At 48.3% G+C, this 15460-nt stretch overlaps 1 protein-coding gene across 3 annotated transcripts; it reads right to left on the bottom strand.

Moving 5' to 3' along the window:
• Positions 1–5279: 5279 nt before the first annotated feature.
• Positions 5280–13167, bottom strand: BRD2 (bromodomain containing 2). 3 transcript variants are annotated; one of them, XM_055329847.1, is made up of 12 exons: positions 13031–13167; positions 11115–11418; positions 10372–10509; positions 9729–9867; positions 9425–9639; positions 8958–9332; positions 8334–8462; positions 7886–8137; positions 7504–7769; positions 6584–6888; positions 6139–6261; positions 5280–6027 (listed from the first exon to the last, which is right to left on the bottom strand). In XM_055329847.1, exons 1-12 carry the CDS (start codon positions 13057–13059, stop codon positions 5891–5893), a joined length of 2412 nt encoding a protein of 803 aa, XP_055185822.1. In that variant the 5' UTR covers positions 13060–13167; the 3' UTR covers positions 5280–5890. The 3 variants fall into 3 exon arrangements, with proteins under 3 accessions (XP_055185822.1, XP_055185823.1, XP_055185824.1); XM_055329848.1 differs by lacking the exon at positions 13031–13167 and adding an exon at positions 11768–13016; XM_055329849.1 differs by lacking the exon at positions 13031–13167 and adding an exon at positions 10769–10860 and having other exon boundaries at positions 11115–11241.
• Positions 13168–15460: the final 2293 nt, after the last annotated feature.

Below are 15460 nucleotides of genomic sequence, written 5' to 3'. Positions count from 1 at the left end.
AAGTTCAGTCAGAAAGGTCTTTATAGTGGAGGTAACAAGTGGTTCTTGGAGATTATGCAGGATTTGCTGATGGGGAAAGAGGATATTCTAAGCAGCATGGGAGAATCTGGGAAGGCTTATCTTTTGCTCTGAGTTGAGTGCAGAGTTCAAGGAAGGGCAAATGAGAAATATCACTGTGTAGAAGCAACACAGGTTAGAGACCTGGCAAAGGAGTTTAAACCTGAAGAGTAATAATAAGCAACATGATCAGATTTCTGTCTTAAGAGATCTCTCTGGCAGCTAGCACAGGGGATGGATAGTGGAAATGAGACTGGACAGAAGACTGGTGAGCAGGGAGTTGTGATAGTCCAGCCTGAGGGGGGCATACTGATAGGAGAGAAGTGATGGAGGAAGGCTCCACACGCCTTGATGGGTGAACAGAGAAGGGGAGAGTGAGGGGCAGAAATCTGGACTGATCACCAGGCTCTGGCTCCAGTGACTAAGGGAATGGTGGTACATTAATAATCCTGGCTGTGCCACTTGTTTACTGTAGAACTGTTCCTGGACAGCTCTGTGTCCTCATCTATAAAAGTGTGCTGGGTACCTAAGTCCTAGTGTTCTTGGAAGGACTTGACGGCAAGGGCCCTTAGAAGTGTCCAGGACATTAGTGCGTTTTGTATGATTGCTTGTTCCACAAACAGGTAACTCACAGAGGCATCTATGTGGGAAAGGATGGGATCGTTGTTGGACATGTGCTGAGTGCCAGGTGCTCCTGGAACATTGCTATTTGGCAGTTGAAAACAGACTTGGAACTTTGGAGCAAGGTCTGGACAGAGACAGATTGTATGGGTGGGAATTGCCTCCAGAAGAATGGGTAGAATTGATTAGAAATGTGCAAATAAGAAGAGGACCAAGGAAGGGAACATGAAGGATGACAACATCTCATGGAAGGTGGAGGTAGAGACTTTTGAGAAGCAAACTAAGAGAGGCTGCCTGAAAAGTGAGAGAGCCAGGCGAAGCCACATGGGATGCCTCAGAGGCCGAGAGAGATAAAGACCTCCTGGTCATAAAGTGAGGCTGATGTTTCAAAAGTTGAAGTACAGGGAAGTAAGAACTGAAAGATGAGAAGGTACGCACAATACTACCTGAAATATCCACGAGGTCCTGGGCACCATGCTCACCAGGTGGCGCCAAAGACCCTCTGGGACGCTCAACAAATGCCTCGGAAACCCAGCACCCCCCACCCCAACCCTCCAGGGGCAGCCTTGCGGGGTTTCCTTCACTCTTGCCAGTCAGCCAGCTGGCATTCCTTTAGTTAACAAAATGTCAAACTTCCAGGGCTGGAAAACTCTGGACTCCAAGGAATACGGAGCTATTCACAACTGCTCTTCCTGTGGTGTGTGGAGAATAGTCCCATGTGTTCTATCTCCTACAGTTTTCAAACTTACCTACTTTTCACCTCCATTGCTGCCTCTCCATTCCAAACCACCATGCTCATTTGTAGGAACTGCTTTCTAAATAATCACTCTCCATCCCTTCTCGACACCCCACCAACTCAACATGATCCTTCTCACTGCAATTTTTTCAAAGGATGTGAGGACCCTACCAGCCTGTTGTACTGGAATTCCAGGGTAGTATTTCCTGTAGCCAGATTGCTGGACTTGAGTCCCACCCCAGCACTGACCAGCTGTGTTGCAACTTTGGGGAGTTCCTTAGCCTGTCTGTGCCTCATTCATCTGTTGGAGATTAGATCTACTTCATAGGACTATAATGAAGACAAAATGAGGGCAGCCCTGGTGGCTCAGCGGTTTAGCGCTGCCTTCAGCCCAGGACGTGATCCTGGAGACCTGGGATCAAGTCCCACATCAGGCTCTCTGCATGGAGCCTGCTTCTCCCTCTGCCTGTGTCTCTGAGTCTCTGTCTCTCTGTGTCTCTCATAAATAAATAAACTCTTAAAAAAAAAAAAAGACAAAATGAGTTGTGCATACTGTTTGGCATAGTCAGTACTCAATTAAATGTGAGCTGTGATTAAAGTCTTGGATAAAAATTCAAATCCTTATCATGGCTAACTGCTCTCCTTGGTCTAGTTCTGCCTTTCTGGTCTTACCTAGAAGCACTCACCCTTTCACTCCTGCTTCAGCACTGCCTGCATTCTGCAGTTTACCTCCACTATTTTTTCTGCAGGCCTCATTTGCTCCCCTTCCTCCTGGATATAGCCTAACACTTCATCCTTCTGAAATCTGTCAGAACAGATCTGATGAGAGATCTCAGAATAAGAACTAAGCTCAAAAATAAACAAATAAATAAATCTATAAATCTAAGCTCATAAAAACCTTTACTTGTGTGAGGCTAGAAGTACACTTTTTCTTAAAAACTGTGATTACCTAATGTTGTCCTCCCACACAGAGACATCAGTTCAGTTCCCTACCACCATTCCCATCCCCTACCCAACTCTACCAGTTCCTCTCACTGCTCAGGAACACCTCTCTCAAGGTGATTTTGGGCCAGACCAGGAGAATAACTCCAATCAAGATAGTTCTGAGAGCAAGGTTGGCAGGGGTGGAGACTGGGATCCACACATTGGCATACTCTAATAAGCAGGAAGTGTCTGGGAAGACCAGTTCATGCCTTTATCTTGGAGACCATCAGCACCATATATGGATCGTGTTAAGAGTTCAACTTTGACAGAGCAAGCTTCTTGAGGGCAGGGCTTGTGCTCTAATTTTCAACCCCATGCTCGACTTGGCAGAGCTTAGCCGTGTCTGGTCTATTGACCTGGTTGTTAAAATAAAAGGCAACCCAGGAACTCTGTAAAATGTGTTGACTGATTAAAAAAACTCCCACAGGAGACATTAGAGCAAATGGCCTAAGAGGCAGTGGAACCCATGATTTCAGGAGCTGGGAAGAACATGGGAGGGATACCCACAGGACTCCACATTTGTGTCCTGTTAGGCTACAGATTGGTTACTTTGGAAGACAGGAATCTGAACCAAGCTACCACTCTGCCTCTTCAAAACTATTACCATGCCTAAAGTGTATGGGATAAAGCTGGGGCTTGGACCAGCAAAAATTCAACTGAGGGGAGAAAGTAAATCAAAGGACAGATTTACCAAACTATGGGTCAGAGACCACAGCAAGGACTCTACCAAAAAATTTTGAGTCTCAGGAAATCCATGTACACTTGAAAATGGCCTGATATGGCAGAGTAGGAAGTCTAACACAGGTCTGGAAACTCTTTCCTTCTCAAGTGGTTCTGCAGTCAAGGGGATGAGCCAATCTGCCCATTCTGACAGCACTTGTTCCCAGTTCAGGTTATACTTCTACTAAGGAGCTGCCAAAGACATCAGAAACTCCCATTTTGATAGTTGAAATTCACTTTCCCAGACTAGTCTTAAGAGTACACGAATGCAAGGAGACACAGCCATACTACCTTAAGATTCTGCAGCTAGCCTCCACCCTCAACCAATCCAACTCACTTTGTATTCTTTTTGAAATGAGATATAATCCTGGACATATTATATACATGCCTCTAACAAATCATGTTACTCCTTTTTAGATTTTATTCCACCCCCATAACTAATTCTATTAAAAGTATGCCAAGTTTTTTTTTTTTTTTTTTTTTTTTTTTTTTTTTTAAATTAAAGATTTCACTTTAGAGAGTAAGAGAACTAGCAGGGGATAGAAGCAGGCTCCCCACGAGCAGGGATTGGAAGCAGGGCTTGATCCCAGGACCCTGGGATTATAACCTGGGCTGAAGTTAGATGCCTGAGCCACAAAAACACCCTCAATCTTTTCTATCATTCTTCAAGATCAGAGCTCAAAAGTTCCAAGATTCATTCTCTGAATTGTACAGTTAAGTTGGCCCAAAAGCCCAACTGAGGGTTCTTTGTCCCTTTTCAAGCTAAGGGCTTTCCAAAAACACTTCAGTGGTTCTCAACCCTGGTGAGATATTACCATCTCCTGAACTTTTGGGTAGTTATTGCCCAAGCCTCAACTTAGAATTCATAAAGACAGAAAGTTGAAATTACTGCAGTATTTTTAAAAAGCTTTAATGGAGCCCTAATACATGTGGTAAGGGTTGAGAATCCCTGCTACAGTCCAATTTATTGATCCCAAAATCTTTACTACCATCTCCAAATCAGATTCCACCCTGTACTTTCTCCTTTCTGGCAACATTATTCAGAGCAGAATATTTTCTCTACATCAATTCCTATGGCAGCCCCGGTGGTGCAGTGGTTTAGCGCCGCCTGCAGCCCAGGCTGTGATCCTGGAGACCCAGGATCGAGTCCCATGTCGGGCTTCCTGCATGGAGCCCTCTGCCTGTCTCTGCCTCTCTGAATAAATAAATCTTAAATAAGTTAAAAAAAAAAAAAAAACAAAAACAAAACCCAATTCCTAGCCCTTACACTTCCAAGTTCATTTTTTTGCAGTGGCCTGTTATACTAAGCTATAATGTCTTTTAAGTCCCCAGTTCCAGAACCCACGTGTCCCAGTTCCCTGAACTAGTCTTTCCTCAGCAAGACAAGGGGTTAAATTTATGGAGAGGAATTATGATCTGGATTTGGCAAAAAATTGCTGTATTGTGTTCTATTAATGTACCGTGCCCGAGGGCCATAAATCTGGAATTTGAGGCCAAAGCTTATAAAAGTAAGCACAACTGCCTTCTCAAGTCAGATGCAGAACACAAAAACACCTGCTATTGTGGTTAGTTTTCATTCTATTCACATTTGGTTCAAGTGTGTTCAGGAGACAATCCATACAGAATTTTATGTAAAGGAAAAAACCTCAGAACCCATCTTAAACCTTGAATCCTAAACTTGATGAAAGTATCAAATGAGCCAGACACCTTAGCTTTTCCTCTATTTAAACCAGACCAGGGGCACTTAAGCGGTGCAACTGGTTAAGCACCCCTTGGTTTCAGCTCAGGTTGGGAGACTGAGCCTAAGTCAAGGCTTGGTAATCAGTGTGGAGTCTGCTTAGGATTGATTTGCTCTTCCTCTGCCCGTCCCACTTGTGCTTTTATTATTTTTTTTGTTGTGCTCTCTTTAAATAAATGAATCTTACAACAAAACCAAAAACTAAACCAGAACAAACCATGAACCTGAGTGTTATTTAGGATTCACTTTACAAAAAGTAGATGAACTGACTTAGCACAGCCAACAGCCTACTACTGGGGTAACAAGGCAATCCAACCACAAGATGTCTCTTCCCCTTTCCTCACTTCAAAAATATTTTCCTCAATACTCTATTACGTTCCTTTTGAAACACTACAAAGCAAACATTATTAAGGTAACTCAAAATTTGAATAATATTTTCTTTATTTACAAGTTAGAATCAACAGACAAAGAAAGACAACCCAGGGGACCAAATGGGGAGATGACTGAAACCCCCAGGGGCCCCAAATGGAGCAGAAGGAAAAGGGAAAACAGAGTAGAAAAAAAAGTCAACGTAAAAAAAGAGCTCCCCCTTCTTCCCTCCCCATGGAGGCCGAGGGGACCATGGCCCCACACCCCTCAGACTTACCTAGCTTAAAATAAATTAGAACAAACAACCTCAAAACAGGGCTTTTACAAGTGAACAGGGCAGCTATGGCCTCAGGTTAACCCTGGATCAGGGCCTTTGCCCACTCTCACCCTGTACCCGTGCCCCACCCCAGTCATTTCGAATGGGGGCTCTATGCCCAAGAGGTCACTCTCAATGGGGCTGGGAACTCCATCTTACTTTGTCCATTTAGGTCCCTCCTTCAGTAAATGTCCCTGCACCCCTCCCCCTTGCAGAGCCAGCTCTCCTACAGTGGGAGGGAGGGGGGAGGAGATGAGGAAGTATCACAGCAAAGGGGGAGGGAGGGGCGGGGCAGGGTGGTATAAGGGTCCGGTCCTGCGGAGCCTCCTGCCCCATCTGGCCTGGCCCCTTAGCCTGAGTCTGAATCACTGGTGTCTGAAGAAGAGGATGATGATGAGGAGGAGCTGGAATCTGAGCTGGAGCTGGAAGCACTGAGGCGTGACACTGCTACTTGCTGCGCCGACGAGGACTCAGTTTTCTCACTTGCTGCGTAACAAAATTGAAGGGTAAATTGTACAAGTCTGATCTCCGTTTGTCAAGGAAAGAGTCAAGAAAGGGGGATGTGGTGAATCTATAGTACCTTACAGGAATACTTACCTTTCTTGGGGGGCTTTTTGGTGGAATTGAGCTGCCCACTAACATCTTGTAATCGCTTTTCTAGTTCTCGCTTCTTTTCCAAAGCCAGCTCTTCCTTGGTCTTTCCCACAGGTTTCTTAATGGCTAGAGTAAGAAACATTCCAGGTCTAAGGATTGCCATAAAGTGCCCATCACCTAGTCACCCTATGCCCCCCCCACACCTTCTGCAATCCTTTGTTTTCCAGTCAGGAGTCTCTCACGGTTTGTCTTCCTAATCCCCCCCCCCCCCCCCCCCCCGTTTCCCTTCAGCAAAGTTCCTTTCCTGATCAGGAAACCAACAAATCCCCACACCTTCAGAAGTGGACAATCAGGACTGCAAGCATACCCTAGTACCCTCTTCTGCACTGTCCTCAGAATTACTTGAGGATTGCCGGATTAATGTGCTAAAGGGTCATTTCATACTCACTATAGGGCTTTCGAGGTTTCTTTCGTAAGCAGGAAAGGACATATCGCTCAAGCTCTCTAAGGGTGGATGGCTTGAGGGTTTCAAAATCGATCTCAATCTCTTCTGGGTTTGAGTCACGCAAAGAGGGCTCTCTGGCCTGAATTATGTGCACAACTCGACCCAATTTCTCCCCAGGTAGTTTGTTGATGTCCAAACTCAACTGTCGCTTTTCATCGTAACTCATGGGTCTGCTTTCTTCCTCCTCTTCTGAATCATAGCCTGTAGGCAGGGCAGGTGGGGCTGTCTTTGTGGCCTTTTTGGGCAGTCTATATAGGCAAAAAATTATCAATTAGGGAAGCATCACTATCTCTCCCGACACATTCCCACTATTTAAATCCAGAAGTCTTAATTTCCTGCCAGAGTGAAGCTTCAGTTTTCCCACAAGGGTAATGGTGAGCCAACTAGAGTTGAGATACTAGAAAATTCCTAAGGAAAACAGACCTTCTCACATGCCAAGCACTTTACATTTATTTTGGGCTTTGAGAACTAGATGTTGGTATACTGACAGAAACTCATCTTTTTGTTCCCTAAACTACTACTTGTGGAAAACAAGAAAAACTACACATTTATTGGTGCAGAGAGAAGGAATAGACAAACTAGAAGACAAATCTGGCTAGTCACTAGTTTTCATGTAAATAAAGTTTTATTAGAATAATTCTAAACCCATGCTTCCATAACATCTATGGCTGCTTTTGCATTATTCCACCAGGGTGAACTAACTTTGGAACTCTACAGTTCTCAAAATCAGTACTTGTTACCTTGCCAATTAAACATTTGTTGACCTCTGGCTTAGATAAAAAACTTCACACACACACACACCCCACCCTGAGGTTATAGTAATAGTCAAGCTGGTCTCTGCTTCCTACTCTCTTATAACTTACTTGGTACCACTTCCTCCAGAAGGTCCAAAGCCAGGGGGGCCTAGTGTAGCAGCACTGCCACCCCCACTGCCACTCGCTTTCTTGGACTTCTTGGGCTGAGACGGGCGGGGTGCCCGAGATCCCTTGTCATCTTCATCAACCCCAGCTCGGCCTCGATGCTTCTCTGCCTTCCGTTTCTTCTTTTTCTCTTTTTTTTCTCTCTTCCGCTTTGGCTTGGATATTGGGCCTTGGGACAGGGCAGCCAGTTGTTCATGTACTGCCCTAAGCTGGAGACCAAAAATTCAGATGTACAATCAGAAAAATAAAGCAGAATAAAAGGAGTAAAAAAGAAAAATTAGGGCAAAATAAACAACTTCACAAAATAAACCGAGTGACAAGATACCTGCTCCTGTAGTTCAGCCAGTCTATGAGCCCTTTCTTCCTCGGAGTCCGAGCTTTCACTCTCCTCTTCTTCCTCCTCCTCTTCTTCGTCTTCTTCCTCGTCTTCTTCAGAAGAGCTCTCACTGCTACTTTCCTCACTGGAGGACTCTGAAGAGGATTTGGCTAACCCAGGTGGCAAGGCAGTAGAGACTGGTAAAGGCCCTGGTTCCAGTGGTTCATCTGGCATCTTGGCGTAACGGAACTCAAATACATCCTAGGGAAAAAGGCATCCTCAGAACTACACTAGTGAATGGTCCCCCCATTACACCCAGCCACCTAGTGTTATGGTACAGCTCCAATTTACAAACTGTATATACTGGCAGAACCTCACAATAAGGTGGTACAGCAGAGGACAAAAAGCTCCCTACCCCAGACTCATTTGTTCTTCAAATTCCAACTGTGACACTCACCTGTAGCTTTCGTGCCATGGCCACAACATCGTGGTCTGGTGGATTGTACTTATAGCAGTTGGAGAACATAAGCCGCACATCAGCAGCAAACTCCTGTGCATCCCGGTAATCACGATTCTCCATCTTCCGCTGCAGAAGGAGGCAGCATCAGAAGCTGCACAGGCAGGAAGACTCACCTTTCCCTGCCAACCCCAGACACCGCAAGAGTAGCCCTCTCTTGAGAGCACAGTAGGGATGACCTTAAAGATCTATGCCCTGGGGTTCAAGTGTGAAGTCAAAGGAATTTGGGTGGGTTGAAGAAATATCTATGTCTAGAAAAAAAAACCATTTCTAAGTGATAGGGGTGGATGGGTGGCCTATCCTTCCAACCCCTTACTCCCCTAACCCAATTCTCCTAAGTAGCACTTAGACATTAGTATTGCTTTGAAAACAAAACTCACCATACAGTTTTCAACTCCCAAAAAATACTATTATCAAGTACTTAACCTCCTGTCCCGTTTTTTATAAAAATAAAATACCAAGAATCAAGATTGCCGTGTGCCTGTAAGAAGTCACTGATTGTTTTATTGAACCCAAAGTTCCAATCACTGCCTGAGCATCCCATCTGCCCCATGCAGTGGGTACCTTGACAGTGCTGAGGTCCATGGGGTGCTTAATGATGTCATGGTAGTCATGCAGGCCAAGAGCAGAAGCGTCCACTGGTTTATAGAAAGGCCAGGCATAGGCAGCATGCTTCTTAGAGAGCAACTCTTTCAAAATGCCATTGCAATGTTTTAACTGTTCCGACAGCTTTCCTTTCTTGGAGCTCTGGTGTTGTTGCTGAGAGTCAGGCAAGTCTTTGCGTGGGGGCTTGATGGGGCGGCCACTCTCTCTACGCATAGGGGGAAGACGTGCTGCCTTAGGCTCAAGACTCCCAGGGGGGCTAGCTGGGGAACCAGGAGCCAGGATGGCTGTAGGAGTAGGTGTGGTAGTATCTGCTTTCCGCTTTACGCCTTTTTTCTGTAGAGAAAAACAAGATGTGAGCCTTTTAGGGTCCACCTCATCCAAGACCTTTCCCTTCCCACTGCCCAAAGAAATCCACACATCTGTACCTTGGCAAGGGGCTGGGCTGGGGGAGCTGCAGAGACGGCAAGGAGCTGGGGTCCAGCAGAGTGTAAGGACTTGAGAAGGGGAGAAGAGATGACTGATGGGTGGGGAATGTTGAGGACAGTGGTAGGTATCTCAGGTGGTGGAGTATATAGAGCTGTGTGAGACACAGAAGAAACAGCCGGCACCTGGTGGGCACTGGTGATGCTGCCCTGGAGTGCTGGGGGGGGGAGGGGGGAGGAAAAAAAAGATTAGTTTTTTTATCTTTCCCCATCTTATCTCCATTAGGAAAACTGCGGCTCTTCCTACCTGCTAATTTGGCCCCCTTCTTGTGGCTGTTCTTAGGGATGGTCACCACAAGCTCTTGTTCCTCTTGTGGCATCGATGCCACTTTCTGTAGGAAGATCTTTTCCAATGTTTGTGCCATCAGGACAATATCATCAGTGGGCTATAGGAAACAAAAAGATTCAAATGCCAGTTAAAGGCAGACACACCAGTTTTCTCAAAGGCATTCCTATTCCTAGGTCCAAATACTACCATCACCTCTCCAACTTTGTCATAAGTACTAAGAACCACCACACTGGTTGGGCCACTTATCTCCATATGCCCCCAATTGTCCATCAATATGCAGTAAATAATAAAAGTTCAAATGTAAGGGAATGAGACTCTCAAGGAGAATACATTCGGCTCTACTCAGCAAAAATCTCTCTCTGGAGATTTCTTTTGAGAAAGAGGGTCATCATCCCCAAGTATGAAAATGTTCTACTTAAATAACCTTCAACTTCAGATTTCTGAAGCCACATCCCATCACTGTGCTCAGGGGTATCCTTTGGAGCTTAGATTTTCTAGATCCTACCTACTTTGAGAACACCTTCAAACATTATACCAACAAAATAAGCAATAACATAAGCACTCTCTCCATCTATTAATAAACACATATAAAAAAACTCACCTTGTTGTAGATGTAACAATTGGTGAACATGGTGTTAAAATCCTGCATACATTCTGAAGCAGCCCAGTAATAGTTGTTTTCAAGTCTCCTCTTAATGGTACCCATGTCCATAGGCTGTTTTATGATTTTGTGATAATCCTAAAGAAAGAAACGCTAGATCAGTCACTGAAAATGCCAGTTTTCCTAGATAAACTACTGACTCCAGCAAACACACACACACATACACATCCCCTATGCAAAATATGTACTCCCCTAAACTGCGGCCCCAATTAAACTAAGGACAGAGAAAAAAAATGGAACGAGATTCTTAACACCCGGTTGGAGGCCCCTATCTATGCCTTTCCCTAACCACCCATCTCCCACCCACTCTGCAAGGTTTCCCATCCTGAAACATTACCTCTGGGGCTGGCTATCCATGGGCTGCATGAGGGAGAGGAAGAAGCTAAGAATTTTGGCCACCGTGGTCCTCTCCCAACCTGGGGTGGGAATCTGTAAAATGGAGCCAGGGCACAAAAGTTAAGGAAGGACACATGGAGGGGGCACAATGAGAGATGCCAAGATAGCAAGCGGTTGGATCAATAATCACAAAGGACCAAGAATCCAGATATCTGGTGGCTACCTGCCCTACAGGAGAGAGATGGGAACTCCCTAGGGGCCGCAGCACCTATACTAAGCAGCCCACCTCCACTCACACACATTCTTCTTCATTCCCAATACCTCCCGACTCCAGTATCCCTACTCACCGGCAGACCCAGTTTGACGGCATCCACAGGCTGCCTAAAGGGCCATGCAAACTGATGTTTCCACAGAGCCTTCATCACCACCTTGTGCAGGTATTGAAGCTGGTTGGTAACCCGTCCTGGCTTTTTGGGATTGGACACCTCCGGGGGTGGTGGGTTGGCAGGGGTCAGTTGTAAAGCTGGCACTGAAGCCATTGTAGGGCTCTCAAATCCCTCATACAACAGAGAGGGCTTCCGAATCCTTTTCCCTGGCGCTGCTGCCTCTGGGCCCAGCCCCAGTAACCCTGCATTCCCCTCCCCAGGGAGCCTGTGAAATGGGAGACATAATTAGATGTTGTAATTTTATGAAAATCAGTACTGCCACTTATACTACATATTCAATAAATCCAGGTTTTGAATTTGGTGAGAAACAATCAAGCTTACGGAAGTGGATCTTAACCACAGCCAGTATATCCCAACAATCTGTGGAGATTTTGTTCTTGCCCCTCCCCCACTTTTTATTTCCCTGTTGAGTACTTATCCAGATTCCACCTTACAGACTCTGACAAGCTTTATTATTTATTTATTTACTTACTTATTTATTTTTTAATCACTTCTTTGAAAGTAAGGCCCCAAGACAATTTCTCATATAGAATAACAGCAAAGCATCTACGAACCAGGAGCTTTACAGGATGGGACTTAAGCAAAATGGGTGGAGCAAAGAAGCACAAGGCCCAAGCTTCCTCCTCACTAGGGGCTTGGTGGTTGCCATGGTGGTTGAGCCTGAGGGAAACGAGTGAAAAGCGGAACAAAATAGGAAGCAAATTTCACAAAATGCTGATGAGACACCTAAGAATCCATCTGGGCACAAGAGAACACACCATCATCCACCCCACAAGCTCTGTTTAATTTTTAGTAGAGAATGAATCAGAAACCTAACGGAAAACCTTACCAACATATTTTGAGACAAGGGGGGCATTTGTCAGACTTCAGGGCCTGGAATAATCCAACTGCCAGACCCCAGAAATTACTCGAATTCCTCTCCCTCCTCCAAAAGACTCAAAAATAGACCCGGCCCAGTCCCCAGTCAAGGTCAGCACATTTCAGCTGGATAGTGATGGACCACCCACCACCCCGCCAAAAAAATTACATTAACGGCTCCCACTCTACCACCAGACTCTGGGAATCGACAGCCAAAGTGGTTCAAACTTACATTCTCTCTACTAGTCACGACCAGGGGTATCCCAGGGCCCAGGACTACAAACACTACATGGGAGATCTCATTGTTTACATCTGCAGAGCTGGACTAAAATCCTTAGCTCCACCCTCCTGCCCCGAATGTAACTCTCAGAGCTATCCAAAACATCCCCTCCAAAGAGAACGCATGCAAACAAACCCTCAACACAAAACTGACTCAGTCATTGAAAGAAAACTCAATGACCTAGGCTGGACACACAAACCCATAGACTAAAAGTAATCCCTTTGCCCCACTCTGGCCATCTCCGTCGCCAGTCAGGCTCTATCACCATGGCAACCCTATAAGGTGCTTGATGTGGCCCCTCAACACCCTGAAAGACCTATGATAAACCGTTGCTACACACCAGACCCACCACCTGCAGGACCGGCTACCCACTCAACGTTGTCCTTTTCCATTACATTCCGCCGCCAACCCAGCTCTGTTCGACTAGGTTAGACTGGACCACGGCGAGAAAAGTAACGTATTAATGGACAACCTGTACTCCCTCCATACGCAGTACCTGGCCCTCGACCACCGTTCCAAAACCGTCACCCAACCCCCTCCGCGAGCCCCCAAGCCAACAGTCGCGCCATGGAATAGCAACGAGCCCCGAGTCGGTTCCGTCCTCCCTCCGAACCCGACGCTCCACGTCCCCGTGCCGCAGCCCCCAACATCTTCCCACACGCGGATCGCGAGAACCTACTTGCTGTGGGGAGTCACGTTTTGCAGCATCCTGACCACGGGGAACCGGCGCTGCCCTCAGCCGCGTAAAGTCCGGGTGGCCTCGGTTCCCCTTACCGCCCGGTCCAGCATAACCCGGGAAGTGGGGGGGTGGAGGGCCCCTGCCCTTGGCCCTCCAGTCGACAACTCCCGCCCCCGTCGGGCCGGCACGAAAGCAGTCTTCTCCGCTGCTTCTCGGAGATCTCCCAGCAGCTTGGCGCGCTCCGCGGGAGGCGGACAGCGAGAAAATGGCGGCGGCCTCAGCAGAGGCGGGCAAGGGGGGACGGACTCCTCAAACACTAGGACGGCCCCCAATCCCGGACACCGTCGTCAATACTGCCCGCTGTTGATCTGCAAGAATCCCCTCTTCCTGCTGGGACTGCCCGCAGCGGACGAGGTCCCGTTTCGATCTCGGATGGAGGCGGATGAACACGAAAAGTGGTTTAGGGAGCCGCCGCCTCCATCTTTGAAATCCTCTTGAGGGCGGAGTAGAGGGGGTGGACAGACTCCGAGGATTGGGCGGGGCCCGAAAAAGGGGAGCGTCGGGGGCTTCTATGGGGTCTGTACTGTCCGCCGGGACCGGTCATAGGCCGAGACGAAGGCCATTTCCAAACGGATGGACGTGGATTGCAATGGCGGCCCCCGACGACTCGAAGGCTATCAGTAGGCAGAATCCTCCAGCTCGTTCTAGAGGATGCTCCACTCCAGCGCGAAATGGCGCCGCCGAGCCCCGCGCCAGCCCTTTATATATAGGCAGGGAGGAGGAGCTTCGCCGCTCATGCGCGCCACCGTGTTCGAGATTTCCCCCACCCCCTCCGCGCGCGCACGCTCGCTCACGCGCCTGAAGAAGCAGAGTCGAAAGGGGCGGAACACCTCTCCGCGGGAGCGTTTCCTATTGGTTTGCTGGAGCGATGACGTCATAGGCTTCATTTCCAAGGTGTCAGTCACTAGGCAGAAGAGTACCGCATAGACCCATAGGGAACCGGCAAACCGCCACATCTCTGAGCCAATTGGCTGCGCTGTGGTTCGACGACTCCAGGGAGAGAGGCTGGCATGGGTGCAGCGCCTTCTCCCCGCCTCCCCTTCCAATAAAGTCTTCCCAGGCGTCCAGGCCCGGTGCGACCGGCGACTGCCAAGCCCGGGCAGGTCGTGACATTTGCAGATCCTCCATTGGCCAGGCCGACGGGACTGAAAGGGCCGCGTGGGCGTAGCCAGCCGGGGCCCGCCAGGGTGTGGCCGCAGGACGCCTGGCGGGCGGTGATTCTCGGCGAAGAGGCCGCTGCTGTGAGCAATCTGAAAGGAGGAAGAAGACGCCATCTTAGAAGCCGCGGCCTGCTCTCTGGCGGAGAATTAAGGGCTCCCGAACGTAGCAAAAGGATCGAACGTTCCCGAGCTCCACAATAAAAAATACAGGCCTGCTGCAGTCTAAAAACATCCTTCCCTTTCCCCAGGTCAAATAATCGGAAGACAAAGGCACAAAGAATCCACGGGCTCTCAAAGGCTTAGCTTACCCACAAGACAACCAAGTCTAGGATATTCCCCAAACGCACACCCAAGCACTTCCCCAATCCCTTCACAGTTGCCCATAAAGTATCCGCCTGCTCGGCAAAATCCCACCAGCCCTAAAGTGAGAGCAAAATCTCCAAACCTACCCATTTCTCTGTAAAATGAAACCCACCTCCGCCCCAAACTTCATTCCGGTGCCCGGCTCAGAGCCGAAAAAACAAGTTCTGCGAGGTCCCCTCTGATGAGCTCAGACCTCTTCCCAAGCTCCCGGCCCTCCCCAACCCCAAGGGCAGGCCCGAATCCCCCCTCTTAGGGTCCCTCCGCCTCGGGGGCGGCAGGGCTCCCCATCCCCCCACGAGGGTCCGGAGTCCTCCCCACGGAGCGGCTGGTCCATCGGTCAGCGCCAGGGAGGAGGGCGAGCGGAGGCGGCGGCTGCAGCTCAGATTAACCCTCCCCCTCCTTTCTCTCCCCTCCTCCCCTTCCCCCCGGGCTGTCCGCCTCCGAGGAGGGGCAGGAGCCATTTTGGGAGCTCAGTCTCGCCCCCTCCCCCAACCCACTCACTAACTCTTCCCCACAATTCGGTTACCCGCACAGGGCTAGACTATGTTGGAGTCAAGATCGAGAATGCAAGACGCGGATCTCTCGAGCCGTCTCTGGGCCCCCCGCCCAACCCCCGCACCCCTTCTGGGAGAATTATCCCCAACCTGGGCTTTAGCGGGAGGTCTCCCTCTCCAGCTCCCCTTCTCTGGATACGAAGATAGAAAACTGACTGCATATCTGAGAAAGGAAATTAATGTAAATCAACGAACGTAAGCGCCTCCACCTCCACCTCCACCCGGGAAAGGCTCGTGAGGGCCTAGGTCCTTGCGCTCCGACCACATCACCCTCCTTTCGCAGGAGCTCTTGA

This window comes from Nyctereutes procyonoides, unplaced genomic scaffold (genome assembly GCF_905146905.1).
Source record: "Nyctereutes procyonoides isolate TBG_1078 unplaced genomic scaffold, NYPRO_anot_genome, whole genome shotgun sequence".
In the NCBI taxonomy this organism is placed as follows: domain Eukaryota; kingdom Metazoa; phylum Chordata; class Mammalia; order Carnivora; family Canidae; genus Nyctereutes; species Nyctereutes procyonoides.
The sequence above is the reverse complement of the archived record's forward strand: the minus strand, read 5'-3'. Positions and strand labels throughout refer to the sequence as shown.

Bases quoted from the DNA above. Each gene is read 5' to 3' on its own strand.
- BRD2 (XM_055329847.1), bottom strand. From the start codon at position 13,059: ATGCTGCAAAACGTGACTCCCCACAGCAA. The intron at 10,510-11,114 runs GTGAGTAGGGAT...TTCTTTCTTTAG, and splicing joins CCGTCAAACTGGGTCTGCCG to GATTATCACAAAATCATAAA. The intron at 9,333-9,424 runs GTACAGATGTGT...TTTTCTCTACAG, and splicing joins CAGCCCAGCCCCTTGCCAAG to AAAAAAGGCGTAAAGCGGAA.